We start from the raw sequence: 27,768 nt of genomic DNA, 5'->3' as shown, positions 1-27,768 counted from the left end.
TCCCTCCCTCCCTACCTCCCCCGGCCTGTGCTGGGACTGGGGATTGCCCTGACCATCGCACTTGGACGTGTTGAACTTCATGAGCTTCGCACGGGCCCGCTCCTCCAGCCTGGCCAGGTCCCTCTGGACGGCATCCCTTCCCTCCCGCGTATCAGCGGCACCACTCAGCTTGGTGTCACCTGCAGCCTTGCTGATGGTGCCCTTGATCCCACTATCCATGCTATCGGTGAAGATATTAAACCATATCGGTCCCAGTACAGGCCCTTGAGGGACACCATCCTTACTGGTTTCCACTTGGACATTGAACTCACGGGGCTGCTTCAATGGGGAAAGTCAGCTCAGAGGGCTTTGCTTCTGCTTTGATCTTGTGGTTCCTCTGAAGCAAGGTGTGCTCCAGCAGCGTCCTTGCTGCAGAGGATGACGAGCCCAAGAGCCCAGCGCGGTCCGAGAGCAGGTCCTCCCCTGCAGCCCCAACTGCAGAGCTGGGCTGACAGCGTTGTCGTGGCTGTAACAGAACATGGGTAAAGCGGGATAAGCTCAATTTTTCCTGCTTCTCACGGTGAGCGATCACGCGCCCCGCAGCGTGACCCAGCCCGTCTCGCCGCGGTGGAAAGTGTTCAGGCATGGCTGGTCCGTCGGCATCGGCTGGAAGAGAATCTCAGCCCGTGATCTCCATGTCTGAGCCAGGCGTTAAGTTGAATTTCTGTTTCTTTGTGGCTTTCGTACTAAGATATCCGTCAGTGTTGTTCCTGGTGGTGATTTAATTACCAGGAACCCATGAATTTGTAGGAAATAATGAGTCCTGGCGACAAGCTGTGCCGGTGTCGGCTGCTGGCTGACGCCGGGGCTGTGTCCCGTGGTAGGACCTCAGGCTCACATGGCTGCTCCTAATCAAAGCAGGCTTGGTGATCGTGCTGTAAGTGTTATTGATGACTGAATAGACTTCCCCCTGATATCCTCGTCCTGGAAAACCTCACCTGATCCATCTTAACATACAGCTCGATGGATGCAGCTGGCGAGCGGGGCTGAGCAAGAGGGGAGGAGAGCGGCGCTGGCGCAGGGCTCTGGCCCTGCTTGTGGCAGACAAAGCCAATTTCGAAGCAGATTCTGCTGGCTTTTTTTTTTTTTTTCTTTTTTGTTTCTTAACACTTGACAGAGCCGTTAATAACGGGAGCGGTTTAGAAACTTGGAAACAATCTTGTTTCCTCTTTCTGAGCAGTGAAATCCTTAAAGGTCAGCTTTGGTGGTGCGAGCTCTGCCGCCAGCAGCTGAAACCGTGGCTGGGCCGGGCCGCAATTCACAGGCGTCGCGTGGTTAATCTCAGAAATCGATCTTTTTTCTCAATTGCCTTTTGTTTAGCAACTGGTTTCTGTCTGGTTTGGGAGCTGTCTCTGGGTGAGGCTTTGGAGAAGCTGTGAGGGGGGAGAAAGCCTGCCTGGGGGTGCGGGCTCTGAGGGAGCACTGGGGCTGGAGCCGCCAGATTCCTCTTCCTCTTGCCTTTTCTCGTGAAAAAATCAAAGTAATCTCATCGTGGTCTTCTGCTGCGGCGGATTTGGTGCAGTAAGCGGGGTAGAACAAGGACAAGAGGGCTGCAGGAACTTGGTGTGACCTATCCGAGGAAATAACACCTTCGCACGCTGAAACCCAGCGGGCGCATGGACGGTGGCGTGTGTCCGAGCGTCCGTCCGTCCGTCTGCGGCAGGCGGCTGCTCCTGCCTCCCTCCCCGGGGGGAACCGATAGAAATCGGCCTCCAGCTCGGCGAGAGCCAGGCGAGCCCCTGCGGGGAGGTGGGCTGGGAGCGCCGCCACCTCCCCTTTCCCCCGTCTGAGACCTTGCGAACCCCACGCCTCGCCAAAACGTACGGTTTTTCCCCGCTGACCAAAAGGAGAGGCGTTCCCAAAGCTTTTCGTGTGACCCGGGTGAGATGGAGGCACTTGGGTCACCCAGCCTCGGCGGGGAGCCCAGCGCCGGTGGCCTGGCAGCCCTGCGGGCATCCGGCACCGCGTCCCCAGCACGCTCGAGAAGTGACCGGCCTCACCGTTGGTCTTCCTCATTAACAGCCTGCTCGTTAACACCCCGGTGGTCCCTGGTGTGTAGGCAGCGGTGCCTTTTGGGGGTGACCTGGTAGCGACGGGCAGAGCGCAACCCTCCGGGAGCAGAAGTTGGTGGGAGGCAGCTCCCCGCTCTGCTCCGCGCGGTGCAGCTCTTTGGGTCGGAGCCGGTGCAGACGCCGTGCCGGGCGGTCTCCGTCTCCCGGCCGAGGTCTGCGCGCCAGAGGAGGTCTCAAACCATGCAGCTCAACTGCTCCCCAGTGCCTGGTGCCCCCCGCTCCCCTCCCCTGCTCCCTCCTCTCGCCACGCTTCCCACCGGCATTTCTTTTCTGCCTAGTGCGTAGTCATCCTCCGTCCCAGCCCTTTTCCCTCCGATGGTTTTTGACTGTATTTTAAATACTGTGGTTTTTTTGACTTGTGCTTTCCATGACTAGTTTTCATGGTATTCCAGGGTTGGTTTTTTTTTAACTAACTTTGACTGCGTCTCTCTATCTTCTCCCTCTGTGCACCCCCTTCCCTGCCCGCCCCAGACCTCGCAGTGTTCAAGGAGCGGCTGAGAGTGTTAACAGTAGGAGGTATGCAATTCGTGAGCCTTTAACCCTCTGGAGTGCAGGACTCTCTTTGAATAGGTTATTCTGGGCATGAACCAAGCCGGTAAAGCGGTCCCCTCCGTCTCGCACCACTCTGGAGTTTTGTAACGTGTTTGTTTTTAATTTGTCCCGCTAAAAGTCTCGATGTAGGCGCTTGGTTAGTGACGCTTCACCTGTAGAGATCCCCAGTCTGGAGCCTTGCTGGCCTTTTCTCCGCTGTCTGTTTGCATGCCTGGCTTGCTAGCGTACCTGTCTTCTTGTGAATGTTCATTTTACGAGGCCTCCACCTCCCCTCTTGGTTTGAGTCTCCTCAAAATCCAAACTGTCTTCTCCTGCCTCTGCCCTGGTTTTATCCCAGTGAGAATTTGTCAGCTCATCCCTAGTCTTCCCCCCATCTGATGGCGTTGCTGCCTGTAAATACTCTGCGCTGTCCAGAAAGCTGGCAAGCTGCCGCAAAGCAGAAGCAGAAATTGCTCCGAGTAAAACCTGATACCCCCCAAAGCGTGCCCGAGTCTTCACACCGGCGTGGCGGAGCGAGCCAAAGCCCTGTGCCGCCGCGCTGCGAGCCACCAGAAATTAATCACAGAATCGTTAAGGTTGGAAAAGACCTCCAAGATCATTAATTCCAACCGTCAGATCACCAAGTCCAACCGTCAAATTGCCGAGGCTTCCCTGAGACCTCCAGCCAGGAGCTTCACGAGGATGCTCCGTGTGAATCCCACCTCTCTCCAGGACTCCTCGTTGGGTGGGAGCGGCAGAGAAGTCCTGGAGAGAGCGGGGCCGAGCCCTCGGCTCCTGCCCGCTGCGGCTCGGTGCTCCCAGACAGGGCTCCGGAGCCGAGCTCCCTGGGCTTTGCCTTCGCTCCGCAGCCAGCCCCGTCGCCTGCTCGTCCTCCATCCCTGCCCAGAGAGCGAGGGACGGACTCTGAGATAAAATCCCGGGCGGGTCAGCTCTGGAGGGGCCACTTCTTGGCTCCCTTTGCCCGGAGGAAGGCGGGTTAGGTCACCCTGCGGCGCTGAGGGGCTGGCATCCCCCACGCCCTCCCTGACAGAGACCCCGGCCGGGGCCGCGGGCGGGTTTGGGGCTCGGTGGTGACTCTGCCTCCGCTGCGGCTCCAGCCCTGGGCTGGAAAATGCCTGGAAACCTGGTGGGAGTTTGGGAGGGATGAGGAGCCCCAGGGAGGTGTTGAGGCTCTGGGCCACCCCCCGTCCAGCCACGCTTCTGCTTCAGAAGGGTCTCGGGACTCCCCGGTCCCCCTCTCGGCTCTGCTTCTGCCTTGCTGCATCGGTTCAGTGAGCTCCTTCTCCCTCCTCCTCCCTGCCTCAGTTTCCCCAAAGGCAACCGTGGGCTTCAGCGGGTGCTGGGGCCCCTCCGATGGCTTTGGGGTGCCGGGGAGCTGCTGTCCGGCAGGGACCTTCCTGCGCTGTCACAGCCCTAAAACCCAACGTCCGGCTCCGAGCCCGGCTCGGCACCTTCCCCGGGCGCACCCCTCAGCCCTGCGTGCCGTGAGTCGGAGCTGCCTACGAAGCACAAGGTGCCAGCACCAAAAAGGAGGGGTTTTGCTGAGCAGAGCTAGGCTAACCCCCTAATTAAAAGGCTGTTGATTGGGGCGAGGGGCTGTCTGGGCAGCAAACCCCCCGAGGGGCTTGGCTGGCTGCCCCGCTCCTGGGCTGAGCTATTCAGGAGAGGCCGTTGCAGAGCCCTGATGCTGTTTTCTCTCTCTCTTTTGCTTCTCTTTCTCTCCCTCTCCGGGGTTTGTCTGTGCTAACGGGTTCCTCCGCTGCCTCGGCTCTCCGTTTTTAATCCCCGCCGTGCGGCGACACCGCCGTTGTGCTCGGTGACTCCTCAATTGCTCTGTTTTCTTTTCTCTCCCCTCTGTTATAATTTGTGGTGTGTGTTTCATGTTCTTGGGGCTACCAACTGCCTGCCTCGCACCCTGGATTTTAATTACCAATTTACATGTGTATGTATATTGCTTTGTGTTTTGTTTCCTGCGTTACCTTTTGTAATAACTGTGTTGTTCTGTGCTTGATGTCTTTTTGTTTAATTACGGCTTGGTTTTTATCCATACAAACCTCCTTCACGCTCATTTTTTGGTTTCATGCTGCCTTGTTTTGTCCCTTCCCCACCTCTCCCAAACGCACCTGGTCCCTGTGTGACGGTGTCCCTCCCCATCCCCTTTCTTTCCTTCTCTCTCTCGCTTTCGCTTGTCCCACCCATGAAAAATCCTGCAGGCTTTTACGGGCTGGATGAGTCCGACCTCGACAAGGTCTTCCACTTGCCCACAACCACTTTCATCGGTGGAAACGAATCGGCTCTTCCGCTCCGGGAAATCATCCGTCGGCTGGAGGTGAGGAGGGCAGGGAGGGCTGCGTGAGGCCGGTTTGCAGCCTGGGACCGGGGTGGAGCGGTTGCTTTTTGAAGGTTCTGGGTCAGCCTGTGGATATGAAGCTTTCCTGGGTTGGGAGCTGCTCCTCAGCGCCTGCCCCGCTCATAGCAGCCACCCCGCGTTGCTTGGTCATCCCCGATCGCCTCCAGCTTCACGCTGCGTTGGGGCAACACTTCTGGTCCACCCAAGGTGGAGCAAACCCCAGGCAACTAAATATTGCATTTCTGGAAAGCTCTCCAGCTACGTTTCCCAGTTCAAAGCAGCAAACGGTGCTGGGAGAGTAGGGGAGCGGGCTGGAGGCGGGCAGCACCCGGCCCCGTGCCCTGCGGGGTGGCCCCTTGGAGGGTCTCGGTGCCGGAGCAGCTCCAACCTGGGGCTTGGGGCTTCCAGCTCTCGCAGCCGGTTTCCCCTTTCCCTGCCGAATTTCGTGCCCTGCTCTGCCCGGTCTGAGAGCGCAGACGGCTCCCGGGCAGGCTGCCGGCTTGCTCCGATGGTCTCTGCGGAGACAGGTTGGCCTTGGGAGAAGCAAAGCTGCGTCAACATCTTAGATAAGCTGCGAGAACGGGCTCCTTGTTTCTTGGGGAAGGTGGTTTTGCTGATTCACTCCCCGCCATCCGAAGCGGCGTGGACCTGGTCACCGCCGACATCTCCGAGATGGATGCAGAGGGCTCGAGGGTCTGATCCCGGGCCCCTTGGGGAAAGGGAATTCAACATTTTGATGTTGGGTCATGTGCGGGGTTCCAAGCTGCCCTCGCAGCATCCCTGGACGTGCCCTGGGGTGTCCCCTTTCCCGGGAAAACAGCTCGGAGCAGGCTGCCGAGCCGGGGCTGGCGCGGTGCCAGGGCTGTCTCGGCTGGTGCAGGAGGGCTGCGTGTCCTGCCGCAAGCTTGAAGAGGGGAACGAAAGGATCCGCGGCCCCGCGGTCGGGTGCGATGCCGCGCGCCTGCCTCGGCGGGGGGTGAGGTGATGTCGAAGCCCCGGGGGTTGTCTCACGGCCCTTCTGGTCCCGTCGGGGCAGATGGCGTACTGCCAGCACATCGGCGTCGAGTTCATGTTCATCAACGACCTGGAGCAGTGCCAGTGGATCCGGCAGAAGTTCGAGACCCCCGGCATCATGCAGTTCACCAACGAAGAGAAACGCACGCTGCTGGCCAGGCTGGTCCGCTCCACCAGGTACCCCCGGGGCGGGGGGTCTCCACCTCCCCCTCACCTTCCCGTGCTGCCCGGGGTGGTTCGCTGCCGGCCGGAGCGACGCGGTCACCGGCCTGGGTCACGTCTTGACGTCGTCTGTCGCGGTCGGCTTAATTAGCAGGGTGACGCCAGTGAGCTGCCGGGCTGGCAGGCTCAGGTGCTGGCGAGGGGCCCGAAAACGTGGATGATCCTGAAAAAAAAGGTCTAAAAATGAGGTTTAAGTGCAGCACAGTGTCGGGGCGGGGGAGCAGCCAGCTGGGCTCCGCGGGAGGAGACCGGGGGCACCGGGGAGGCTGTCGGGCTGCTGCATGGCGCAGCGTCGCTGCGTGCTGCGGCTCCCTCGGCGCAGTCCCCAGCCTTCCTCCGGTTTCTGCCCTCGGCCGCAGCCCTGGCGCTGATCCCTCTCTCCCTTCGCCTTCCAGATTTGAGGAGTTCCTCCATCGGAAATGGTCTTCGGAGAAGCGTTTTGGGCTGGAGGGCTGCGAAGTGCTGATCCCAGCCTTAAAGACCATTATAGACAAGTCGAGTGAGAAGGGAGTGGATTACGTTATCATGGGGATGCCCCACAGGTACCTCGGCCTCTCTCCACGGCGGTGCTTGGGGGCGGAGGCGGGGGACGCTGCCGCGTTGGTACTGGAGGGCAAACTGGTTTCTGCCATCCCCTAACTGGTGGTGAGCCTTAGCTGGAGAGCTCAGGCCTTGGCTGCTCTCTGCTTCTCGTGGTGTTCTCAGCTTCGGCTCGTCTGTAAATTCGTCTGGGAAGGGGTGGTGGCTCAGGTGGCAGAACTGGAAGCTCAGAGCAGGAATCGGCCGGTCCAGCCCTGTGCCGAGGGGTCTGCGGTGCCCTGCTTGGGCGCGACCGCAGAGCCCCCTGCCCGGGTGACCCTGCAGCCGTCGCCGGAGGAGCGGGGCTGTCACATTGCCTACGCGTGACGAGGGGGGTGGCACGTCACCGCTGGCACGCGACGCCAGGCTGCCAGCGACGGTCTTGCTTTCGCAGGGGACGCCTGAATGTTCTCGCCAATGTGATCAGGAAAGAGCTGGAGCAGATCTTCTGCCAGTTCGACTCCAAGCTGGAGGCTGCTGATGAGGTGAGGCTGCTGCTCTGCCCGCAGCGGGTTGCTGTCGCCGTGCGGTCCCCGGAGGCGGTGGCCGCGCAGCACGAGCCGGGTTGTGCCACCGCTTGTGGCGTCGGCGTCACGAGGATTTCCCCGTCACTTGCACGCTCGTGCGACGGAAGCCTTGGTGTCGGTGCCGGTGCCGGTCTGTCCATGCTGGTGCCGGTCTGTCCATGCCTGTCCTGGGGAGTGACGCGTGCTGTGGCCACTGCCGGCGTCTGCAGCGCAGGTTGGGTGGCCCGGGGCTCCCAGTGGGTGTAACGCAGCCTTGGGGTGAGCGACAAGGCGAGGGGAAGGCGGCGGGAGCTTGGCTGGGATCCTTGCAGCAGCCTCCGGTCCCCGTACGGGGCCCTAAAGCAGCTCCAAAAGCTCCGAGGCTCGAATCGCTTGTGCCGCAGGCTCCGTCACTGCGACGCGCTCCTGCTCCGGAGCTTCCGGCGTGGGATGACTTGGCTTTCAGAAAGCTGGGCTGGGCTGGCTTTATCCTGCCATGCCCTTCAGATGGGTTTTCAAGGTGAGAAAGCAGCAGCTTGGAGCGTTGAGGTGCCCCGACCGGGGACTGCGGCGTGCTGTGAGCCATGCTGGGGTTGGCTGCGCTGCCGCAGCGCGGGCAGAGCTTGGGCGAGGGTTATCCCAGCTCTGGTTTCCAGTGCCTTCCCCAAACCCACCACACTGGCTGCTTCCCCTGCGCCTACGACCGTGCCTACGTGGGCTTGATGTGTGTCCGAGGTTCGCTAGTGGTTTGGCACCAGGAGCTGCTTTTGCTTTGCCGAATGCCCGGTCAGCCCTTGCTGCTTGCTGCCAGCGCCTCCAGAAAATGCACCCTGCGTCCAGCCCCCGGGGTCAGCGCTGCCCTGCCTCGGGTCTCCTGTGCCCCAAAAGCCGCTGGCGTCCCTGGGGGTGACTCTCCGCTCCTCTCCCCCTGCCGTCAGGGCTCCGGCGATGTGAAGTACCACCTGGGAATGTACCACCGGCGCATCAACCGCGTCACCGACAGGAACATCACCCTCTCCTTGGTGGCAAATCCTTCCCACCTGGAGGCAGCCGATCCTGTTGTCCAAGGCAAGACTAAAGCGGAGCAGTTCTACTGTGGGGACACGGAAGGGAAGAAGGTGAGCAGTGCTGAGACGCCCGCGGGGGAGCGGCCCGGGCCGGATGGGGCTTGGTGGGAGGTGGGCTGGTGGGGAAGAAGAAACCCGGCCAGTTTTGGTTTGCTGTGCCCCTTTCCCTGCTGTCACCCTGCTATCACCCTGACTTTGCTCCCTGGTCCTTCCCCGCTGTCTTTGGGGATAACTTTGGTGGGGGCTCGCCCACCCTCAGCTCCCGCCTCCATCCCTGGGCAGCCGGCTCAGCCGGGGAGCAGCAGACGCCCAGACCCCGAGTTGGGAAGCAGGGAAACGAGGGGCATCCCCCAAAACCAACCCAAGCATCGGAGCTCGGGGGGCTTGGCAGCAGGACCCTCCAGCCGAAGGGTCTCGGCGTTCCCAGGGATGACCGTTCCTGGGGCTGGGAAGGCTGGAGCCGGCAGGGAAGGGGCTGCAGCGGGGGGTTCGTTCGCGGTCTGATCCATCACAGACCCGTCTCCAGCACCGAGAAGTGGAAGGGTGAGATCAGAAATGCTTCCCTTCCTCCTGCACCCCGAGGTCTGAATATAAATAGATGAGCTCTGGGCTCGTCTGACAGGCAGCGTCCTCAGCCAGCCCCGGGTACGGCAGCAGAACAACATCACCGAAGCCAGAGTGAGATCCCGGCCCTGCTGCTGCCCGGAGATCTCCTGGAGTGGAAGCGTAGGGGAAAGGGGCATTTTCCTTGTCTTCTCCCAGTTAGGAAAAGGCTTTGCTGTGGGATGTGTGTGTTTGGGAAGGGGACTCGCCCCCCAGCTGCGGTGTGCCGGGTGCCATCCCGCTGCCTGGTTGAGGCATGGCGGGCGTGCTCGGAGACGGGGCTGGTGGCCGCAGCCTTCTCCCTGGTGGTTGTGCCACCGTGGCCGGCTCTGCTCCGATCCCCCCTGTGAAAGCTTCAGATGTGTTGATGAGCTGCTCCGTGTCCTTTCCGGGACGCCGCAGGCTCACGGGGAGGGGACTCAGGCCCTTTGCAGAGCCCCCCGCTCACCGTCCTGGCGTCGTGTCTCACAGGTGATGTCCATCCTCCTGCATGGAGATGCCGCTTTCGCTGGGCAGGGCATCGTGTACGAGACGTTCCACCTGAGCGACCTGCCCTCCTACACCACCCACGGCACCGTCCACGTCGTGGTGAACAACCAGGTGAGGAGCAAACCCCCCGGCTCCGTGGGGACCCCTCGCAGACCGGCATCTGCGGGCTCAGGTCTGGCTGGCGGCTGGCAGCAGGCAGCGGCTGTTTGGCAGCCAGCGTTCCTGGCATGAGCCGCAGTCCTGGGGCCGACAGCCGGTGCTTTACGCCCAGCTGCTCAACGGTTGCAGCAGCTTCTGAGTCCAGCCTGGCGCAGAGGCGGTGTGACCCGAGGCTCGGCGTGCGGGATCGCGCAGGGCTGCTCTGTCCTGCCCTCGTGTCAGTCGGAGACGTTTTGCCGGGACCCTGCGGGTGCAGCGGGGTGACGGCCCGGGCGCAGGGACCGGGACGGGCTGCGGTGCCCGGGGCGCAGGACACGCGTGGGGTTTGCTGCGACAGAGACGCGCGGCCGTGGAGGAACCCTCCGCGGCCCCGGAGCTGTCCTCAGAGCCGTGTGCGCTGCTTTCCAACTCCTCATCACTGCGCTGGTCCCGTCCCCTCTCGCGTGCTGCAGATCGGCTTCACGACAGACCCCCGGATGGCCCGCTCCTCCCCGTACCCGACTGACGTCGCCCGCGTCGTGAACGCGCCCATTTTCCACGTCAACGCCGACGACCCCGAAGCCGTCGTCTACGTGTGCAATGTGGCGGCGGAGTGGCGGAGCACCTTCCATAAGGACGTGGTGGTGGATTTGGTAAGAAACGCGGCGCTGGGCTTTACCCCGAAGCTGTGACTCTGCGGTGGGTGCTGGCCGATACCTCCCAGGGGTGTGTTCTGAACGCTGAGGTTTCTCTTCAGGGCTTCACAGAATCCCAGCACGGTGGGGGCTGTCAGGGCCCTCTGGGGGTCACCCAGCCCAACCCCCTGCCCAAGCAGGGTCACCCAGAGCAGGGGGCACAGCACCGCGTCCAGGCGGGGCTGGAATATCTCCAGAGAAGGAGACTCCACAGCCTCCCTGGGCAGCCTGGGCCAAGGCTCCGTCACCCTCAGAGGGAAGAAGTTCTTCCTCGGGTTCAGCTGGAGCTTCCTCTGCTCCAGTTTGTGCCCGTTGCCGCTTGTCCTGTCGCTGGGCACCACTGGAAAAAGTCTGGCCCCGTCCTCCTGACCCCCACCCTGCAGATATTTAGAGGCATTTCGAAGGTCCCCTCTCAGCCTTCTCTTCTCCAGGCTGAACAAGCCCAGCTACCTCAGCCTCTCCTCGTAGCAGAGATGCTCCAGTCCCCTCCTCATCCTCGTAGCCCTCCGCTGGACTCTCTCCAGTAGCTCCTCATCTTTCTTGCACCGGGGAGCCCAGCACTGGACCCAGCACTGCAGATGGGGCCTCCCCAGGGCAGAGCAGAGGGGCAGGAGAACCTCCCTCGCCCTGCTGCCCACACTCCTCTGGATGCACCCCAGGGTCCCACTGTCCTTCTTGGCACCCAGGGCACGCTGCTGGCTCATGGTCACCCTGCTGTCCCCCAGGCTTGTCTGGCCCTTTTGGTGTGAGGGGAGGGAAGAGGTGCTGTAAAGTGAGGCAGCAAGGCTGGAACGGCACTTGGAGAGGCAGCGCTGCCTCTGCAGAGCCTGCCCTCGCCTCCGGTGTTGGGGAGGACACGCTTGGGTCCCTCCTGGGCTGTTTCTCACCCTTCCTAGCACGGAGACCCCGGTCCTCCGACGGCTTCCGGAGCTGCGGGTTGCAGGAGCTGCGCTCAAAGGCTCTTTCCCCTCCCGGCAGGTTTGTTACCGGCGCAACGGTCACAACGAGATGGACGAACCCATGTTCACGCAACCCCTGATGTACAAACAGATCCGGAAACAGAAGCCGGTGCTGCAGAAATACGCGGAGCTGCTGATTTCCCAGGGGGTGGTCAATCAGCCAGAGTACGAGGTACCGTCGCTTGGAGCCTGGGAGGAAAACGGCGGGCGGCATCTCCGGGGAAAACTGCTTGTTTGGTTCAGCGCTGGGTGTGGACGGTGTCACGGGGCCCGTTTCTGCTCGTCTTTGTCACCTAAGGGTGGCAGAGCCGTGCGAGGCTCGGACGAGCGCTGCAGACCTGGCAGCGATGGGCTTAGGAGCCGGGGCTCGTCCTCGGACCGCGCCAGCTCCGACCGGCGCAGGAACAGCCGGTCCGAGGATCGCCCCGTGACCGGTGCAGCGCAGGCCGTCTCCACGGCTGGGACACACGGAGAGCTGGGCTCTGCCGCCCTCGGGGATGCGTGGGGCGGGTCCCCTGCCCCGGCTCTTCCTCGGCCCGGTACCACTTTGCGGCATCTGTAGGGTTGGACGCGAGTTGTCGGTTGGGACGGCGGCAGAGCTGTCCCTCGGGGGACAGGGGCCTCCAGCAGCAGCTCCGCTCCCTAAGGCTGAGCTGTGGGGACCGGCTGTGCCCTCCAGCACCCCCGCAAGCTCTCGCCGAGGTCCCCAGCCTCAACACCCTTGTTTGGAGACCCCTCGCTAACATTCCTCCGCCTCCTGGTTCTGCCTTTCAGGAGGAAATAGCCAAGTACGATAAGATCTGCGAGGAGGCCCACGCGAGATCCAAGGATGAAAAGATTTTGCACATCAAGCACTGGCTGGACTCACCCTGGCCTGGTAAGATGTTAGCAACGTTCTGGAGGTCCCTAGCGAAAAGCCTGGCTTCTCTAGAGCAGTGGCCGTGATTTCCTAGTCAATCAGGCCGGTGGGAAGGTGGGGTGACATTCTCTGCTCCGGGCGTCCCTGCCCTTGCTGGAGGGTGGCCGTGACCTGAGCTCTTCGCGCGGAGCTGGGCACGGCTCCCACGGCACGGTTGGACCTGCTCCTCCTCCTGCAGGCTTCTTCACTCTGGACGGGCAGCCCCGGAGCATGACCTGCCCTTCCACCGGTCTGAACGAAGAGGACTTGACACACATCGGTCAAGTGGCCAGCTCGGTGCCGGTGGAGGATTTCACTATCCATGGAGGTAGGAGCTGCTGGAGGCCGCGCCGGACTGGGCGTTTGTTCCAGAGAAGATGTGGGATGGGGCTGGAGCATGGCCTGGGAGGAAGGGACCTGTCACAGTGCTTCGATGTGTGTGGCCAGCGGGTCGAGGGAAGGGAGTCTGCCCTCTGCCCCGCTCTCCTGAGGCCCCTGGAGCCCTGCGTCCAGCCCTGGGCTCTGCAGCACAGGAAAGACCTGGAGCTGTCGGAGCAGGGCCAGGAGGCCCCAGCAATGATGGCGGGGCTGGAACAGCTCTGCTGTGCGGAAAGGCTGAGAGAGCTGGGGGTGCTCAGCCTGGAGAAGAGAAGGCTCCAAGGAGACCTTACGGTGCCCTTCTGATCTATAAACCGGGCGATGAGAAAGATGGAGAGAGACTTTACCAGGGTCTGTAGAGACAGGACAAGGGGCGAGGGATTGAAACGGAAAGAGGGGAGGTTTGGATGGGAGAAAAGGAAGACACAGAATCCCAGCATGGCGGGGGTTGGCAGGCCCCTCTGTGGGTCACCCAGCCCAACCCCCTGCCCAAGCAGGGTCACCCAGAGCAGGCTGCACAGCACCGCGTCCAGGCGGGGCTGGAATATCTCCAGAGAAGGAGACTCCACAGCCTCCCTGGGCAGCCTGGGCTGGGGCTCCGTCACCCTCAGAGGGAAGAAGTTCATACTGAGGGTGCTGAGACACTGGAAAGGGCTGCCCAGAGCAGCTGTGGCTGCCCCATCCCTGGCAACACTCAAGGCCAGGCTGGACGGGGCTCTGAGCACCCTGGGCTGGTGGCAGGGGTCCCTGCCCATGGTGGGACGGTGGGACAGGGTGACCTCTGCAGGTCCCTTCCCACCCAAACCCTGCCGTGAGTCTATGCGAGGTGCTGCAGGGAGCTGAGCCGAGGAGTCGCTCCTCTTCGGAGCTGATCCTTCCCCGCAGTCCCGGCTCCTCGTCCCTGGTCCGTCCCGCTGGCAGAGGTGGGTCTGTTCCTCCGCCCCGGGCATTTGCAGTCTGTCGCTCGTGGGCAGCTGTGGGCCAAACACGGTGTCGCTGGGGCTCCCTCCCGTGCCGGCGACGAACCGGCTGCCGTCCCGACAGGTCTGAGCCGTATTCTGAAAACCCGTGGGGAGATGGTGAAGAACCGGACCGTGGACTGGGCCCTGGCGGAATACATGGCCTTTGGCTCCCTGCTCAAGGAGGGCATCCACATCCGCCTCAGCGGCCAGGACGTCGAGAGGGGGACGTTCAGGTAAAGCCGTGCTTTTGGTGGCCGTGAAGGCAATTCCGGCCTTTCCGGAAGGGATCCGAAGGGTGACGTGGAGTAACGCTTCCCGCTCTTCCAGCCATCGCCACCACGTCCTGCACGATCAGAATGTGGACAAGAGGACCTGCATCCCCATGAACCATCTCTGGCCCAACCAGGCTCCGTACACCGTCTGCAACAGCTCGCTCTCGGAGTACGGCGTCCTGGGTGAGCGAGGAGCTCCGCGCCCGCCGCCCGGCGATGCGAGCCCACGCCGGCAGGATAACCCCGCTTCGATTCTCTCCCATCCCTCAGGATTCGAGCTGGGCTTCGCCATGGCCAGCCCCAACGCCCTGGTGCTTTGGGAAGCGCAGTTTGGGGACTTCCACAACACGGCTCAGTGCATCATCGACCAGTTCATCTGTCCCGGGCAGGCCAAGTGGGTCCGGCAGAACGGCATCGTCCTGCTGCTTCCCCACGGCATGGAGGGCATGGTAGGGACCCCCCCGCCCCAGCTCGCGGGCCGAGGTGGAGCTGAGGGCGGCGTGCCCTGCGTCAGCTCCTCGCTCGCTGCTCACCCTTCCCCGCCGCTGCGTCCCCGCAGGGTCCCGAGCACTCCTCCGCCCGCCCGGAGCGGTTCTTGCAGATGTGCAACGACGATCCCGACGTCTTCCCCGTGAGTGGCGGCCGTGCCGTGTCCTGGATCCAGCGGATGCGAGACGGGGAGGGAGGGCAGGGACGCCCGGCCGGGCTGGGATGGTGTCACGGAGCTGGGAGCCGTGGGACGCCCCGCGGCACGAGGGGGGGGTTTGGGGGAAGGGGCTGACCCCCACTGCCCAGGCTACAGCTCCGCCGCCCCAGGGGCCGCTGCACGGCGAGGGGGGGTGGGTGGCCCCCAAAGCGGCGGTAGGGACCCCCGTGGCCCCCTGAGGTGGCGGGCACAGACCTGCAACCTCGCCTGGGGCTCTGTGCACTCGGGGTGGGGGGGCTGGGGGCCTCTCTTCTCCCCCCTGCCGGAGCCGCGAGGCCAAGAGGCACCGTGTGTTTCTTGCCATCCCCGCGCCCGCCGAGGCAGAAGCTGGACGACTTTGACGTGCGCCAGCTCTACGACTGCAACTGGATCGTCGTCAACTGCTCCACGCCGGCCAACTTCTTCCACGTCCTCCGGCGCCAGATCCTGCTGCCCTTCCGCAAGCCGGTCAGTGCTGGCGGCTCGGCGCCCGGCGCGCTGCCCGGCCACGGCAGCCCTGCGTCCCTGCCCAGCCGGGGCACGGGGCTCGCCGCGGGCTCCGTCCTGCGCCTCGGTGGCAAACGCCGGGCGCTTTGCCTGGGCCTCGGGCCTCAGGGTGCTGGGGGCACGCGGGCTGCGACCGGGGGTAAATAACCCAGTCCCGCCGCGGGGCAGCTCCCCGGCAGCGCAAACCCTTCCGCCGGGGAAACCCACGCTGGGAAAGCCGGTGCCGTCGGCGACCGGTGCCCGATCCGGCAGAGCGCAGCAGCCGGGCGAGGAGGAAATCTCTCGTCGCGGATCCCGCGCTCGGGCACGCCGGCGTGCGGAGGCGTCCCGGCGAGGCTGACCGCCCCGCTCTGCCTCCTCTCCCCCCCCCCAGCTGATCATCTTCACTCCGAAGTCGCTGCTGCGTCACCCTGAAGCCCGCTCCAGCTTCAACGACATGCTGCCAGGTACGCGCGGCCCCCGGGCGGGTGTTTGGCCCCCGGGATGAAGGGTGAAGGGCAGGAGCCGGCCGGCCTCGGGGAAAGTCCGCTTGGCAGCGACCACCGCGTGCCGCAGAGCGACGCCAACGCCATCGTGGCTGCCATCCCCATGGCAGCCGGCGGCCCGGCTCATCGGAGCGGCGAGGCCGGCACCTCGGGGAGCCGTGGCTCGGCTTCGCCGTCGCGCTTCCTCGCTCCGCGTCCCGCCGGGCCGCGATGGTTCGTACTGGGAGCCGCTCCCAGTACCAGCGGGTCTGGCTCTGTCTCTGCGGTTTGCCGGGGCGGGCGCGGGACGTGGGTGCCGGGGTGGTGGGTGATGGCGTGTCCCACCCCCCGCTGGCAGGCACCCACTTCCTCCGCGTCATCCCCGACGGCGGCGCCGCGGCCCAGAGCCCCGAGCGGGTGAAGCGGGTGCTGTTCTGCACCGGGAAGGTCTACTACGACCTGACGCGCGAGCGCAAGGCCCGGCAGATGGAGGCTGACGTGGCCATCACCAGGGTGGAGCAGGTGAGCGGGGTCCGGCCGCCTTCGGGGCCGGGGGTGGCGACACCGCCGTGACGCCGCCGTGACGCTGCTCCCTGTCCCCCCGCAGCTCTCGCCGTTCCCCTTCGACCTCCTCCAGCGCGAGGCCCAGAAGTACCCGGCGGCCGAGCTGGTGTGGTGCCAGGAGGAGCACAAGAACCAGGGCTACTACGACTACGTCAAGCCCCGGCTCCGCACCACCATCAACCGCGCCAAGCCCGTCTGGTGGGGACCCGAGGGACGGCCGTGATGCTTGGGGGGGGGATGTGGGGTGCGGACCCCCCCCTCACCGCCCGCCTTCTCCCCTATAGGTACGCGGGGAGGGAGCCGGCGGCCGCGCCGGCCACGGGCAACAAGAAGACGCACGTGACGGAGCTGCAGCGGCTGCTGGACACGGCCTTCAACCTCGACGCCTTCAAGGGCCTGGCCTGAGCGCGGGCGGCGGCGTCCGGCCCCCGCTCGCCCCCCGTAACCACCGACCCTCGCGCACCCGGGCGGGGGTGCAGCCGCCGGGGGGGGGGGGGAGTGGGGCTGGGAGGTGACCCCCCCCCCCCCGCAGCCCCCCCCCCTCGCCGAGTGCCGCCGGCCCAGCCGCTTCCCAGTTCCTCCCAGTCCCTCGGGGGGGTCCCCCACCCCGTCCCCCTCCCCGAGCACCCGTGGGGGTTGGGGGGGGGGGGGGTGGGGGGCAGCCCCCGGCCGGGGTCGCGTTCGGCTTCCCAATAAACACCGAGAGCTGCCGGCGCCGCGCGGGTCCTGCTTCACGCGTGGGGTGCGGGGGGGGGGAGGGGGGTGGGGGTGCGCGACCCCCCATGCCCGGCCACGGGTGTTCGCGCGCGCGAGGGCAGCCTCTGGGGGGGGGAAGGGGGAGGTCGCGCTGTCGCGCGTCGCGATCACGCGGGCACCCCGGCGCGCGCGGGGGGAGCGTTCCTCCCCCCCCCGCCGCTCACACACACGCGTGGGCTCCGCCGCACGCACGCGCGGCCCCCGGCCCCGCCCATTGCTGTCACGGGCGCCCGTCACGCCGCCGCACGCGCGTGTCGCGCCCGGTGTCACCCCCCTCCCCCACCGCTCACGCGCGGGTCGTCACACGCGCGATTCCCCCCCCCCCCCAGTGTCACGAGCACCGCTCGGCGCTCGGCTGCCCGCGCCTGGCGGGGCGGGGCGGGGCGGGGCGGCCCGTGCATACTGATGAGCTCGCGGCCCCATTGTGCGCGGCGGCGGCGGCGCGGGCTCGGCTCGGCCCGGCCCGGCCCGGTCCGGTTGGGTTCGGCTCGGCCCCGCCCCGCCCCGCGCCCCGCCCCCCCCGCGCCCCCGCCATGGAGCCGGGGCCGCGCGCGGGCTGAAAATCCCGCGCAGCTTCCGCGCAGCCGCGCGCGCCCGGCGCCGCCAGGGCCATTTTGGGCCGCTCGCGACGGTGAGTGCGGGCAGGGGCGCGCGGGGAGGGGCCGCGCGCGCGGCTGCAAACGGCCCCGCGCCCCCCCCCCCCCCCCGCCGCCCCCGGGGCCGGTTGCCATGACAACGCCGGGGGGGGGGGGGGCGGCCCGGCCGCGCGGTGTCGCGGGGGGGGGAGGGGGCTGTCAGCGGCGGGGGGGGGGGGCGGTGGCACCTCCCGGGGGGGAGCGAAAGTGCTGGGGTGACCCCGCGTCCCCCCCAAATATACCCGGGGGGGGGGTGAGCCTGATCTGGCCCGTCCCCCCCTCCCCGGGTGTCGCCTTGGGAAGTCCCCGCGGTTCCCTGGGGGGGGAGGGAGAGCCCACGGCGCGCGGGGGGGGGGGTGTGTCTGTGCCCGCGGGGGTTCCTGGGGCGCCGCGATCCCCCCCCCCCCGCCGGGCCCGATGGCGGAGGCCCAGGTTTGGGGGGGTCCCTGCCGCCCCCTCATCCCCCTCCCGCCCGCAGCCCCGCTGACGCTGACGCCGGCCCCGCCGCCGCCTCGGAGCCCCCCGCCTGTGCCCGCCGCCGATGACCTCCATGAACCCCATGAAACCCTCCCTGCCGCCCACGCCGCACGGGTGAGCCCCCCCCACCCCCCCACCCCCCCCTCCCGCACCGTCACCCTTCGCTTTCATTAATTGGGGGTGTTTTATTTTTTTTTTAAATCTTTTTAGTGATGGTTCATTTGCATACGAGGCTGTTCCTTGGCAACCGAGCACCAATCAGCCGGCGGGATCCCTCTCCGTGGTAACGACCGTCTGGGGTGTCAGCAACACCTCCCAGAGCCAGGTACCCTCCGCGTCCCCCCCCCCTGCCCTGGGGACCCCCGCAGCGGGCAGGGCTGACCCCCTGTGCCCCCCCGCCTCCCCGTCCCCCCAGGTTTTCGGCAGCCCCATGGGCCCCGGCGGGAGCAGCTCCAGCACCCCGCTGCTGCCCGGCATGGCGGGCGCCGGCTCGGGCGTCAGCTCGCCGCCGTTCCTGCAGCAGCAGCCGTTCGCCGAGGGAGCGCCCGGGAAGGGCTACGTCCAACCCGGGGTCTACGGCCGCGGCGCCTACCCTGGCACGCCGGGCTTCGCCGCCAGGTAAAGCCGGTCCCATACCCCCCACCCCGCCGCGACGTGCCACGCGCCAGCGGCATGGCCGCACGCCGCTTCCCCGGTTCTCCGTCCTCCAGCTACGCCGGCAGCCCCGGCGGCCCCGGCGGGATGGGGCTCCCCTCACACGCCGCTCGGCCCCCCGCTGACTTCACCCAGGCGGCCGCTGCCGCCGCCGTGGCCGCTGCTGCCGCGACGGCCACGGCGACGGCGACGGCGACGGTGGCGGCGCTGCAGGAGAAGCAGAGCCAGGAGCTGAGCCAGTACGGCGCGGTAAGAGCCGGGTGGCAGCGGAGCTGGGGGGGCCCAGCGGCCGCCCCCACCCCGCCGTGATCCCCCTCCCCTCCCTCCCCGCCGCAGATGGGCGCGGGGCAGCCCTTCAGCAGCCAGTTCCTGCCCCACGCCGGACCCCGCGGCCCTGCTGGCATGAGCCCGGCTGGCATGGCGGGTGTCGTGGCCCCCTCCGGCATCTCCCCGGTGAGCATGAGCCCCGCGCGGGCTCCCGGCGCCGGCTCGCTGTACGGCGGGCAGCGGATGCCCCAGCACACCTACCCTGGCCCCCCCCCGAGCCAGCAGCTCCCCCGGCAGAGCCTCAAGCGGGCGTACTCCAGTGAGGTGAGCACCCGCGCCGGCAGGGACCGTGGCATGCCGGGACCGTCGTGTGTCCCCCCCCGCCCCATCGGCGCTGACCCCCCGCCCCGCAGGGATACCCGGCGCAGCAGTACCTCCAGGGCGGGCAGTACGCTGCGGCCGGTGCCCAGTACGCTCCCAGTGCCCCCCAGCCCTCCGCTCCGTCCCCCTCCTACCCCGGCCACAGGCTGCAGCAGGGCATGGGCCAGTACCTCTCCGCCTCGGGCAATGCCGGACCCTACTACAAGGTAGCGGAGGGGGGACAGCGGGCACGGGGCGGGGGGCACCGGGGGTCTGCTGTCGCCCGGTGCCAGCCCCCGGGGGCTTTCCTCCTCCCGCAGCCGGCTGAGCAGTTCAATGGGCAGGGCGCTGGCTTCGGCGCCTACAGCCAGGCGGCCGTCAACGGGGTGAGTGCCGGCACCGGGGGGGGGCGGGGGGCAGTGGCGGCGCGGCGGGGCGCTGAGGGTGGCACTGCCTCCGCAGCCGGGCCGGTCGCTGCCGGGGTACCCCAGCTCGCCGCTGGCCGGGAACCCCACGCCGCCCATGACGCCGGGCAGCGGCATCCCCCCCTACGCGTCCCCGGGTCAGGACGTGAAGTCGCCCTTCCTGCCGGACATGAAGCCCAGCGTCACCTCCCTGCACCCGTCCCCCTCGGGTAGGTGCCCCCGGCGGGGCGGGGGGAGTGAGGGGGGGGCACATCCCAGAGATTCCCCCCCCGGTGTGGGCCCCACCGCTGCCAGCCCGGTGGTCATTGCCCCTTTAAGTGCCGTGGGGGGGAATTGAAGGAAAGGGTGGGGCTTCAGTACAAGGGGCGTGGCCACTGCCAGGGTTTTGGGGGGCCCTCACATATGGCCAATAAAAAGGCAGATTGAAGCAGTGGGAGGGGCTTTCTGGGAAGGGGGCAGGGCTGTGAGAAGTGGGAGGGGCTTGTGAAAAGGGTGAGGCCTGTGTGGGAGGGGCTTCAGAGGAGTGGTTGTTTTGGTGGGAGGGGCTTCCACTGTGAGGGTGGGGCCTCCTGGAGTGGGAGGGGCTTCTTGCATAGGGGTGGGGCCTCCTGGAGTGGGAGGGGCCTCTTGAATAGTGGGAGGGGCCATCAGTGGGACAAGCTTCCAGCATGGATGGGGTGTGGCTGTATAGTGGGAGGGGCTTCTTGCATAGGGGTGGGCTCTTGCAGAGTGGCAGGGGTGTCTGATGTGGAGGTGGGGCCTCCTTGTGTGGGAGGGGCTTCTTGCATAGGGGCAGGGTGTCATGGAGTGGGAGGAGCCTCCCCTCTGCAGGGGTGGGGCCTCTGTGTGGGAGGAGCTTCCTGCATAGGGACAGGGGTGTCCTGGAGTGGGAGGGGCCTCTTTTCTGGGGCGGAGCTCCCTGCAGGGTGGGCCGTCAGTGGGTGGGGCATGGTGGGGCGCGGGGTCCCTGCTGACGGCGTCCCCGGCAGGGCCGGCCCCCGGCGAGGAGCTGCGCCTGACCTTCCCGGTGCGGGACGGCGTGGTGCTGGAGCCCTTCCGCCTGCAGCACAACCTGGCCGTCAGCAACCACGTCTTCCAGCTGCGCGACTCCGTCTACAAGACCCTCATGATGAGGTGGGGGCTTCGGCGGGGGGGGGGCACTGCGGCGTCACGGGGTGCTGCGCGGCGCGGCGCTACGCAGCGTGGCTCGTCGCCACGTGGTGCTGTGCGTGGCGATCTGTGCCATGGCGCAGCTTGGCATGGTGTGCTGTGCCGCGGTGTGGGTCGGCATGGCGCGGCGGTACCTGGCGCTGTGTGGCACAGCACGGTGCTGCATGGCACGGGGGTACATGGCATGCCATGGCACAGCACGGTGCGCAGTGGTGCCTGGTACTGCGCGGCATGGCACTGTGCGCGGTGGTACCTGGCACTGCATGGCACAGCGTGGTGCTGCATGGCGCAGTGGTACCCGGCGTGCCACGGCACAGCACGGTGCGCGGCAGTACCTGGCATGGCACGGTGCTGCATGGTGCAGTGGTACCCGGCACAGCACGGTGCGTGGTGGCACAGGGCACTGCTTGGCACGGTGCTGCATGGTGCAGTGGTACCCGGCACAGCACGGTGCGTGGTGGCACAGGGCACTGCTTGGCACGGTGCTGCATGGCGCAGTGGCATCCGGCACAGCACGGTGCTGCCTGGCGCGGCGCGGCGCGGCAGTACCCAGCCCAGGGCCTCGCGTGCGGGCGCACCCCCTGCTCGCCCCGCCGCCCACACCCCTGCCCGCCCTGCCAGGCCCGACCTGGAGCTCCAGTTCAAGTGCTACCACCACGAGGACCGGCAGATGAACACCAACTGGCCGGCCTCGGTGCAGGTCAGCGTCAACGCCACGCCGCTCACCATCGAGCGCGGCGACAACAAGACCTCCCACAAGCCGCTCTACCTGAAGCACGTCTGCCAGCCCGGCAGGAACACCATCCAGATCACCGTCACCGCCTGCTGCTGCGTGAGTCGCCGGCGGAGGGGGGTCCGGGCCTCGGGGGGGGCTGCGGTCGCGGCGGCAGCAGCTCAGCCCCCCCCCCACGCCGTCTCTCCGCAGTCCCACCTCTTCGTCCTGCAGCTGGTGCACCGGCCCTCGGTGCGCTCGGTGCTGCAGGGGCTGATCAAGAAGCGCCTGCTCCCCGCCGAGCACTGCATCACCAAAAGTGAGCGCCGCGGCTGGGGGGGGGGGACAGGGTGGGCGTGGGGGGACACCCTGGTCTGGGGCCGCAGCGTGGCGGGGGGGTGATGGGGCACCGTGCCCAGATGCCACCGCGCTGCCAGCGCCATCCCAGTATCCCAGTTCTGACCCTCGGTGTGTGTCCCCCCCGCCCCAGTCAAGCGGAACTTCAGCAGCGGGACCATCCCCGGCACCCCGGGGCCCAACGGCGAGGACGGCGTGGAGCAGACGGCCATCAAGGTGTCCCTCAAGTGTCCCATCACCTTCCGGAGGATTCAGCTCCCGGCCAGGGGCCACGACTGCCGCCACATACAGGTAGGGGTGGAGGCGGCGGGGGGCTGGGGGGTGTCCCCCACCCCCGTGTCCCCCCCCCCGCCAGCTCAGCCACCGCTCTCCCCCTGCAGTGCTTCGACCTGGAGTCCTACCTGCAGCTCAACTGCGAGAGGGGGACGTGGCGGTGTCCGGTCTGCAAGTGAGTGGGGGGGCCCTGCCGGGGGTGGGGGGGTTCCCCTGCCTGGGAGGGGTCTCCCTGCGCTCACCCCGCTTCTCCCTGCCTGCAGTAAGACGGCGCTGCTGGAGGGGCTGGAGGTGGACCAGTACATGCTGGGCATCTTGATCTACATCCAGAAGTAAGCGTTCCCTGTCCGTCTGTCCCGTCCGTCACCGGCAGCATCCCTGGGGGGGCCGTGCAGCCGAATCCCCTCACCCTGACCCCCCCTCTCCCCTCCCGCAGCTCGGAGCACGAGGAGATCACCATCGACCCGACGTGCAGCTGGAAACCCGTCCCGGTCAAACCCGACGTCCACGTCAAGGAGGAGCCGGAGGGGCCGGCGCTGAAGCGGTGCCGGACCCTCAGCCCCACGCACATGGTGCTGCCCAGCATCATGGAGATGATCGCGGCGCTGGGGCCCGGTTCCGCGCCCTTCCCGGCGCTGCCGCCGCCGCCGCCCGGTGCCGCCGCCGACTATGGCACCCCGGGTACGGGGGCACCCACGGGGGACGGGGTGGGCCCTCTCTGTGCCCCCCGACCCACCCGACCGCCTGCGTTGCTCCCGCAGGTTCCAGCTTTCCAGGCCCCGGGGGCTTCCCCGAGCCGTTCCCCCCCCCCGGCACGCCGACGCTGAGCGACTTCGCCCCGGGACCCCCCCCCATCTCCTACCAGTCCGACATCGCCGGTGGCCTCCTGGCCCCTGAGAAGCCCCCCACACAGGTCAGCGGGGCTGCGGGTGGGGGGCTCCCCCCGCCAGGCCCCCCCCGGGAGTGGGGGGTCCCGGTGGAGGGGGGGGGTCTCACCACTGTGCTCCCCCCCCAGCTGCCCCAGCCGGGGCGGATGGAGCCGTCCCACCCCCCGGTGCAACCGGGGCTGCACCCCCCGGTCCCGGCGCAGCCGCTGCACCACCGGAGCGCGCCGGCACGGCCCCCCCTGGCCCCCCCCGCCGACCTCACCTTCCCCCCCGCGCCCGGCATGGCCGCCACGGGCGACGGGTCCGAGCCTGCTCTCGACGTGAGTACCCCGGAGCGGGGAGGGGGGGGGGGGCTGGGGGTCCCGCTGTCGGTTCGGGACCCCTGGCTGCCGTGGGGGGGGTGGGGGGGAGCTGGGGGGGGGACACACCGGTGGTCACACGCTGCCGCCCCCAGCTCCTGCCCGAGCTGACGAACCCCGACGAGCTGCTCTCCTACCTGGGCCCCCCCGACCACCCCAGCAGCAGCAACGACGACCTCCTCTCCCTCTTCGAGAACAACTGAGACATCCTCGCCCCCCCCCGCCAGCCCCCCCCGAACCCCACCACGGGGCTGGGGGGGGGCAGCACCGGTGTGCTCCTGCCCACCACCGAGCCAGGACCCCCCCCAGCAAGGGGGCTCCGCAGAAGGGACGCGAGGAGACGGACGGACGGACGGACGGATGGGCTCCCCCCCCCCCCCCCAGAAGCACAAGGCTGTACATAGTGTAGAAACACTACCCCCCCCCCGAGACCCCCCCCACGTATTTAAAGGCAATCGCGTCGCTGTATACATGTGCATACGCTGCTCCCCGTGTCAGATACGCGCCGGGGGGGGGGGGTGCGGGGCTCGGCCCCCCCCGGGGCTCGGCCCCCCCCCGCCCCCCCATGTCCCTGTACGTCTCCCGGTCGCTATTAAAGGATTTCGTTCCGGCGGGGCTCCCCGCGTGTCCCCCCGCGGCTCTTTGTCCCCCGCTGTGCGGGGGGTTGGGGGGGGTGGCTGGGTCCTGTGTGTCCTGTCCCGTCCCCCCCCCCCCCGCGACGGCTGCGGTGGGGGGGGGGTGGGGCGGGCGGTGAAGCGTGCCCGCCGCCATCAATGATTAACGGCGGGAAGGGGGTGGGGGGGGGGCCTCGCCCGGGGGCTGCGGGGTTCACCGCGGGGGGAGCGCGCCCCGTCCCCCCACCCCCCGCCATCAGCCCGGGCCCCGCACCGCTCCCCCGCACCGCGCATGCGCGCCCCGCCCTGCCTGTCCGCCAGACCCGCGCGCCCCCGCTTCTTCTCCCCCCTCCCCCCTTCCTTTTCAAACGCGGCCTCGCCGATTGGCCGTCCGCCCCGCCGCTCCGCCGCAGCGCCAGCGGCCGTTGGCCGGCGCCGCGGGGGAGGCGGGCTCTCCCCTCCCCTATATAAGCGGCGGCGGGCTGCCCGCCTCCTTCTGCTGCGCCGCGCCCGCCGTCCGGAGCCGTCGCCGCCGCCCCGCTCCCGCCCCGCCATGGCCAACCCCGTCGTCTTCTTCGACATCGCCGCCAACGGCGAGCCCCTGGGCCGCGTCACCTTCGAGGTGGGGGGCGGGATGGGGTGGGGGGGTGCGGTGCATGAGGCGGCGGCGGCGGCGGCGGGGGGAGGGGGGCGGGGGGCTCGGCGGTGCCGCCATTTCCTGGCCGGGGCCGTTGCGGGGCGGGGGGCTCCGCGCCTGCGCGGCCGGGGCGGGGGGGGCCGCCTCCACGTGGCCACGGCCCCCGCGATCGATGGGGGGGGGGGGGCTCGGTGCCGGTCCCGGCGGGGAACAAAGGGCCGAGCGCGGCGGCGGAGCGGGCGGCCGGCCCCGCCCGCAGCCCGGGCAGCCCCCGCTCGCCGCCCCCGGCCCCTTCCCGCCGCTCCCGGGCGGCCTCGCCCCGGCCCTTCCCGCTCCCCGCGCCGCCATTTTGTCCCGGCCGCCCCTCGGCGGCTGCAGCGGGGCGACCCCCGGCCCCCGATCCCCGTCCTCACCCCGGGGATGCTCCGCTGGGCAGCCCGGTCCCGGCCGGGCGCTTCTCGCCCCGCCGAGCGTCTCAGGCATCTCCGGCACGGCCGGGCCTGCGCTCCGGGCATGGCTGCGGCTGCCGCAGCCCCCGCTGCCCCCCCGCTGCCTCCCGCTCCGGCCCCGGGGCACTGGGAGGCGCGGCCGCTCCCGCTCGAGGGCAACCAGGGCTTTTTTTTATTTAATTTAATTTTTAAAATTTAATCCGCATCTGCCGCAGCTCGGGTGGATGCCGCGTCGCTTAGCTCAGAGTTTCCAGAGGGGGGGGTTCTGCAGCTGGGGGAGGGCTCCCCGCGGGCTGGGGGTGCCCCCCGGGGCGGGGGGGCAGCCGGTCTGCACCCCAGCCTGGCTAACGGCCTCTCCTCCCTTTGCAGCTCTTCGCAGACAAGGTCCCCAAGACAGCAGGTTGGTAACGCGGCGCCGGGCTGCGCCGAGCCCCGACGCTCTCCCCGACGCCGGTCCGAGCGAAGCCGCTCACTGCGGTTTTCCTCTTCCTTTTGCAGAAAATTTCCGCGCCCTGAGCACCGGCGAGAAGGGATTTGGCTACAAGGGGTCCTGCTTCCACAGAATCATTCCTGGGTTCATGTGCCAGGTGTGTGGCGCGCCCGCCGCAGCGGGGAGGTGGGCGGGTGAGGAGAGCTGGCGCTTGCGTGGGTGTTGGTGTTGGGTGCCGGCAGATTTGGGGTGGGAAGGCGGCTCTGCCTCCTGCCTGCAGCCCCTGCAGGGCCGCTGTGCCCGGTTCGAGAGTCTTCTCCTGCGCTGAGGACCTGAAATGCCGCTTTTTTTTTTCAGGGTGGCGACTTCACGCGCCACAACGGCACTGGCGGCAAATCCATCTATGGGGAGAAGTTCCCCGATGAGAACTTCATCCTGAAGCACACGGGCCCTGGCATCCTGTCCATGGCCAACGCTGGCCCCAACACGAACGGCTCCCAGTTCTTCATCTGCACTGCCAAGACTGAATGGTGAGCGGAGGGGGGAGGCTGCGGGTGGTCCCCAGCATCCACCCCGGCAGGGAGGTGGCAGTCGAGGTCCCTGCGTGGGGATGGAGGATGCCCATGGTGACTGGTGCTTCTCCTGCAGGTTGGATGGCAAGCACGTCGTCTTCGGCCGCGTCAAGGAGGGGATGAACGTGGTGGAGGCCATGGAGCGCTGTGGCTCCAAAGATGGCAAGACGAGCAAGAAGATCACCATTACCGACTGCGGGCAGCTCTCGTAAACTCTCCTCTTAACGACTGACCATTCCTCTGGCAGCCCGGGCGCCGCGCCCCGCTGCAGCTCACCCCGTCCCACCCCGCTCCAGACCTACTGCTGCGTTTCTACTGGGCCTTGGCCCCATGTGCACGGTCCAGCTGGGCCGCAGAGTTACCTTTATGAGTCTAAATAAAACGAGTTAAACCACAGTGGGCCCCCTTCTCTTCTTCCTGGGGGTGTGGGGGTGTGGGAGAAAGGAGGGGGGGGGGAGGCATGAGGATCCCTGCAAGTGTGGCTACCCCAGGCCCTCAGTAGGGTCCAGAGTGAACAGATGCAGGCAGCTGGGCCTGGTGCAGAGCTGGTCAGTGAGGGCTTCAGTGCTGCCAACCCCGAACATTCTGTGATTCTGTGCATCAGGTTGCCCAGAGCCCTGTCCAACCTGACCTTGAATGTTCCCAGGGATGGGGCATCTCCCACCTCTCTTGGCAACCTGGGCCAGCGTTGCATCACCCTCACTGTAAAAAGTTTCTTATATCCAGTTTAAATCTCCCCTCTTTCAGTTTAAAGCCGTCGCCCCTCGTCCTGTCACTCCCCTCCCTGATAAAGTGTCCCTCCCCAGCTCTCTCGCAGCCCCTCCAGGCCCTGACAGCTGCTCTCAGGTCTCCCTGCAGCCTTCTCCTCCCCAGGCTGAGCAGCCCCAGCTCTCCCAGCCTCTCCTCCCAGCAGAGGGGTTCCAGCCCTCGGGTCATGGCTGGGGCCTCCTCTGGCCCCGCTCCCACAGCTCCAGCTCTGCCCTGTGCTGAGGGCTCCAGAGCTGGACGCAGGACTCCCGGGGGGTCTCAGCAGAGCGGGGCAGAGGGGCAGAATCCCCCCCCCCTCGCCCTGTGCCCTCGCTGCTGGGGATGCAGCCCAGGGGACGGGTGGCCTTTGGGGCTGTGAGGACTCAATGTCTGATCACATCCAGCTCTTCATCCCCCCGCACCCCAGGCCCCTCTCCTGAGGGCTGCTCTCAGTGCCTTCATCGCCAGCTGGTATGGATGTGGGGGGTTGCCCTGACCCAGGTGCGGGACCCTGCCCTTGGCCTTGTGGAACCTCCTGAGGTTCACACGTGCCCAGCTCTCCAGCCTGTCCGGGTCCCTCTGGATGGTGTCCCTTCCCTCAGGCGTCTCAACTGCACCCCTCAGCTTGGTGTCATCTGCAAACTTGCTGAGGGTGCACTCGATCCTGCTGTCTAGGTCACTGATGAAGATATTAAACAGCACTGGTCCCAGTATGGACCCCTGAGGGACACCACTCATCACTATTCTCCATCCAGACATCGAGCTGCTGACTGCTGCTCTCTGGAGTCCATGGCCATCCAGCCCATTCCTCATCCACTGAATAGTCCACCCATCAGCTCCATACCTCTCCGATTGAGAGGGTGTTGTGGGGGACTGCGTCAAAGGCCTCACAGAAGTCCGGCTGGGTGATGTCCATTACATTTCCCTTGTCCACTGATGCAGTCATGCCATCCTAGCAGGCCACTAGGTTGG

The 27,768-nt window shown here is 67.0% G+C and overlaps 3 protein-coding genes across 9 annotated transcripts in view; all 3 read left to right on the top strand.

Moving 5' to 3' along the window:
* Positions 1-16,729, top strand: part of OGDH (oxoglutarate dehydrogenase) — a 32,996-nt gene extending 16,267 nt beyond the window's left edge. For 2 of the 4 annotated variants that reach the window (XM_075444528.1, XM_075444529.1), the window contains exons 5-24: positions 2,583-2,627; positions 4,877-4,992; positions 6,050-6,204; positions 6,645-6,791; positions 7,223-7,313; positions 8,273-8,452; positions 9,476-9,604; positions 10,105-10,284; positions 11,305-11,457; positions 12,060-12,162; positions 12,383-12,511; positions 13,606-13,756; positions 13,851-13,978; positions 14,066-14,244; positions 14,355-14,426; positions 14,826-14,948; positions 15,361-15,433; positions 15,810-15,973; positions 16,059-16,213; positions 16,300-16,729. In XM_075444528.1, coding sequence (XP_075300643.1) covers positions 2,583-2,627; positions 4,877-4,992; positions 6,050-6,204; positions 6,645-6,791; positions 7,223-7,313; positions 8,273-8,452; positions 9,476-9,604; positions 10,105-10,284; positions 11,305-11,457; positions 12,060-12,162; positions 12,383-12,511; positions 13,606-13,756; positions 13,851-13,978; positions 14,066-14,244; positions 14,355-14,426; positions 14,826-14,948; positions 15,361-15,433; positions 15,810-15,973; positions 16,059-16,213; positions 16,300-16,420 — 2,594 coding nt within the window. In that variant the 3' untranslated portion in view covers positions 16,421-16,729. The remainder of the gene's footprint in view (positions 1-2,582; positions 2,628-4,876; positions 4,993-6,049; positions 6,205-6,644; positions 6,792-7,222; positions 7,314-8,272; positions 8,453-9,475; positions 9,605-10,104; positions 10,285-11,304; positions 11,458-12,059; positions 12,163-12,382; positions 12,512-13,605; positions 13,757-13,850; positions 13,979-14,065; positions 14,245-14,354; positions 14,427-14,825; positions 14,949-15,360; positions 15,434-15,809; positions 15,974-16,058; positions 16,214-16,299) is intronic. The other 2 variants (XM_075444530.1, XM_075444531.1) reach the window with 1 other exon arrangement.
* A 592-nt stretch (positions 16,730-17,321) lies between these two features.
* ZMIZ2 (zinc finger MIZ-type containing 2) lies at positions 17,322-23,968 on the top strand. Of its 4 annotated transcripts, XM_075444794.1 has the most exons (19): positions 17,322-17,402; positions 17,885-17,997; positions 18,094-18,208; positions 18,299-18,501; positions 18,594-18,786; positions 18,874-19,128; positions 19,218-19,391; positions 19,485-19,550; positions 19,627-19,798; positions 20,579-20,723; positions 21,381-21,591; positions 21,685-21,790; positions 21,962-22,119; positions 22,209-22,276; positions 22,365-22,433; positions 22,538-22,782; positions 22,863-23,014; positions 23,117-23,308; positions 23,443-23,968. In XM_075444794.1, exons 2-19 carry the CDS (start codon positions 17,948-17,950, stop codon positions 23,548-23,550), a joined length of 2,682 nt encoding a protein of 893 aa, XP_075300909.1. In that variant the 5' UTR covers positions 17,322-17,402; positions 17,885-17,947; the 3' UTR covers positions 23,551-23,968. The 4 variants fall into 4 exon arrangements, with proteins under 4 accessions (XP_075300909.1, XP_075300911.1, XP_075300910.1 ...); XM_075444796.1 differs by lacking the exon at positions 19,218-19,391; XM_075444795.1 differs by lacking the exon at positions 17,322-17,402 and having other exon boundaries at positions 17,645-17,997.
* Positions 23,969-24,449: 481 nt separating this feature from the next.
* On the top strand, positions 24,450-26,445 carry PPIA (peptidylprolyl isomerase A). Its single transcript, XM_075444596.1, has 5 exons — positions 24,450-24,583; positions 25,417-25,447; positions 25,546-25,634; positions 25,835-26,007; positions 26,126-26,445. Exons 1-5 carry the CDS (start codon positions 24,515-24,517, stop codon positions 26,259-26,261), a joined length of 498 nt encoding a protein of 165 aa, XP_075300711.1. The 5' UTR covers positions 24,450-24,514; the 3' UTR covers positions 26,262-26,445.
* Positions 26,446-27,768: the final 1,323 nt, after the last annotated feature.

Source organism: Opisthocomus hoazin, chromosome 28 (assembly GCF_030867145.1).
Source record: "Opisthocomus hoazin isolate bOpiHoa1 chromosome 28, bOpiHoa1.hap1, whole genome shotgun sequence".
NCBI classification, from domain to species: domain Eukaryota; kingdom Metazoa; phylum Chordata; class Aves; order Opisthocomiformes; family Opisthocomidae; genus Opisthocomus; species Opisthocomus hoazin.
The sequence above is the reverse complement of the archived record's forward strand: the minus strand, read 5'-3'. Positions and strand labels throughout refer to the sequence as shown.

Coding starts and splice junctions, on each gene's coding strand:
- PPIA (XM_075444596.1), top strand. CDS start 24,515: ATGGCCAACCCCGTCGTCTTCTTCGACATCGCCGCCAACGGCGAGCCC. Junction 25,448..25,545: donor CAAGGTCCCCAAGACAGCAG/GTTGGTAACGCG, acceptor TTCCTTTTGCAG/AAAATTTCCGCGCCCTGAGC. Junction 25,635..25,834: donor TTCCTGGGTTCATGTGCCAG/GTGTGTGGCGCG, acceptor TTTTTTTTTCAG/GGTGGCGACTTCACGCGCCA.
- ZMIZ2 (XM_075444797.1), top strand. CDS start 17,948: ATGACCTCCATGAACCCCATGAAACCCTCCCTGCCGCCCACGCCGCAC. Junction 19,392..19,484: donor ATGCCGGACCCTACTACAAG/GTAGCGGAGGGG, acceptor CTCCTCCCGCAG/CCGGCTGAGCAGTTCAATGG. Junction 23,015..23,116: donor CTGAGAAGCCCCCCACACAG/GTCAGCGGGGCT, acceptor CTCCCCCCCCAG/CTGCCCCAGCCGGGGCGGAT.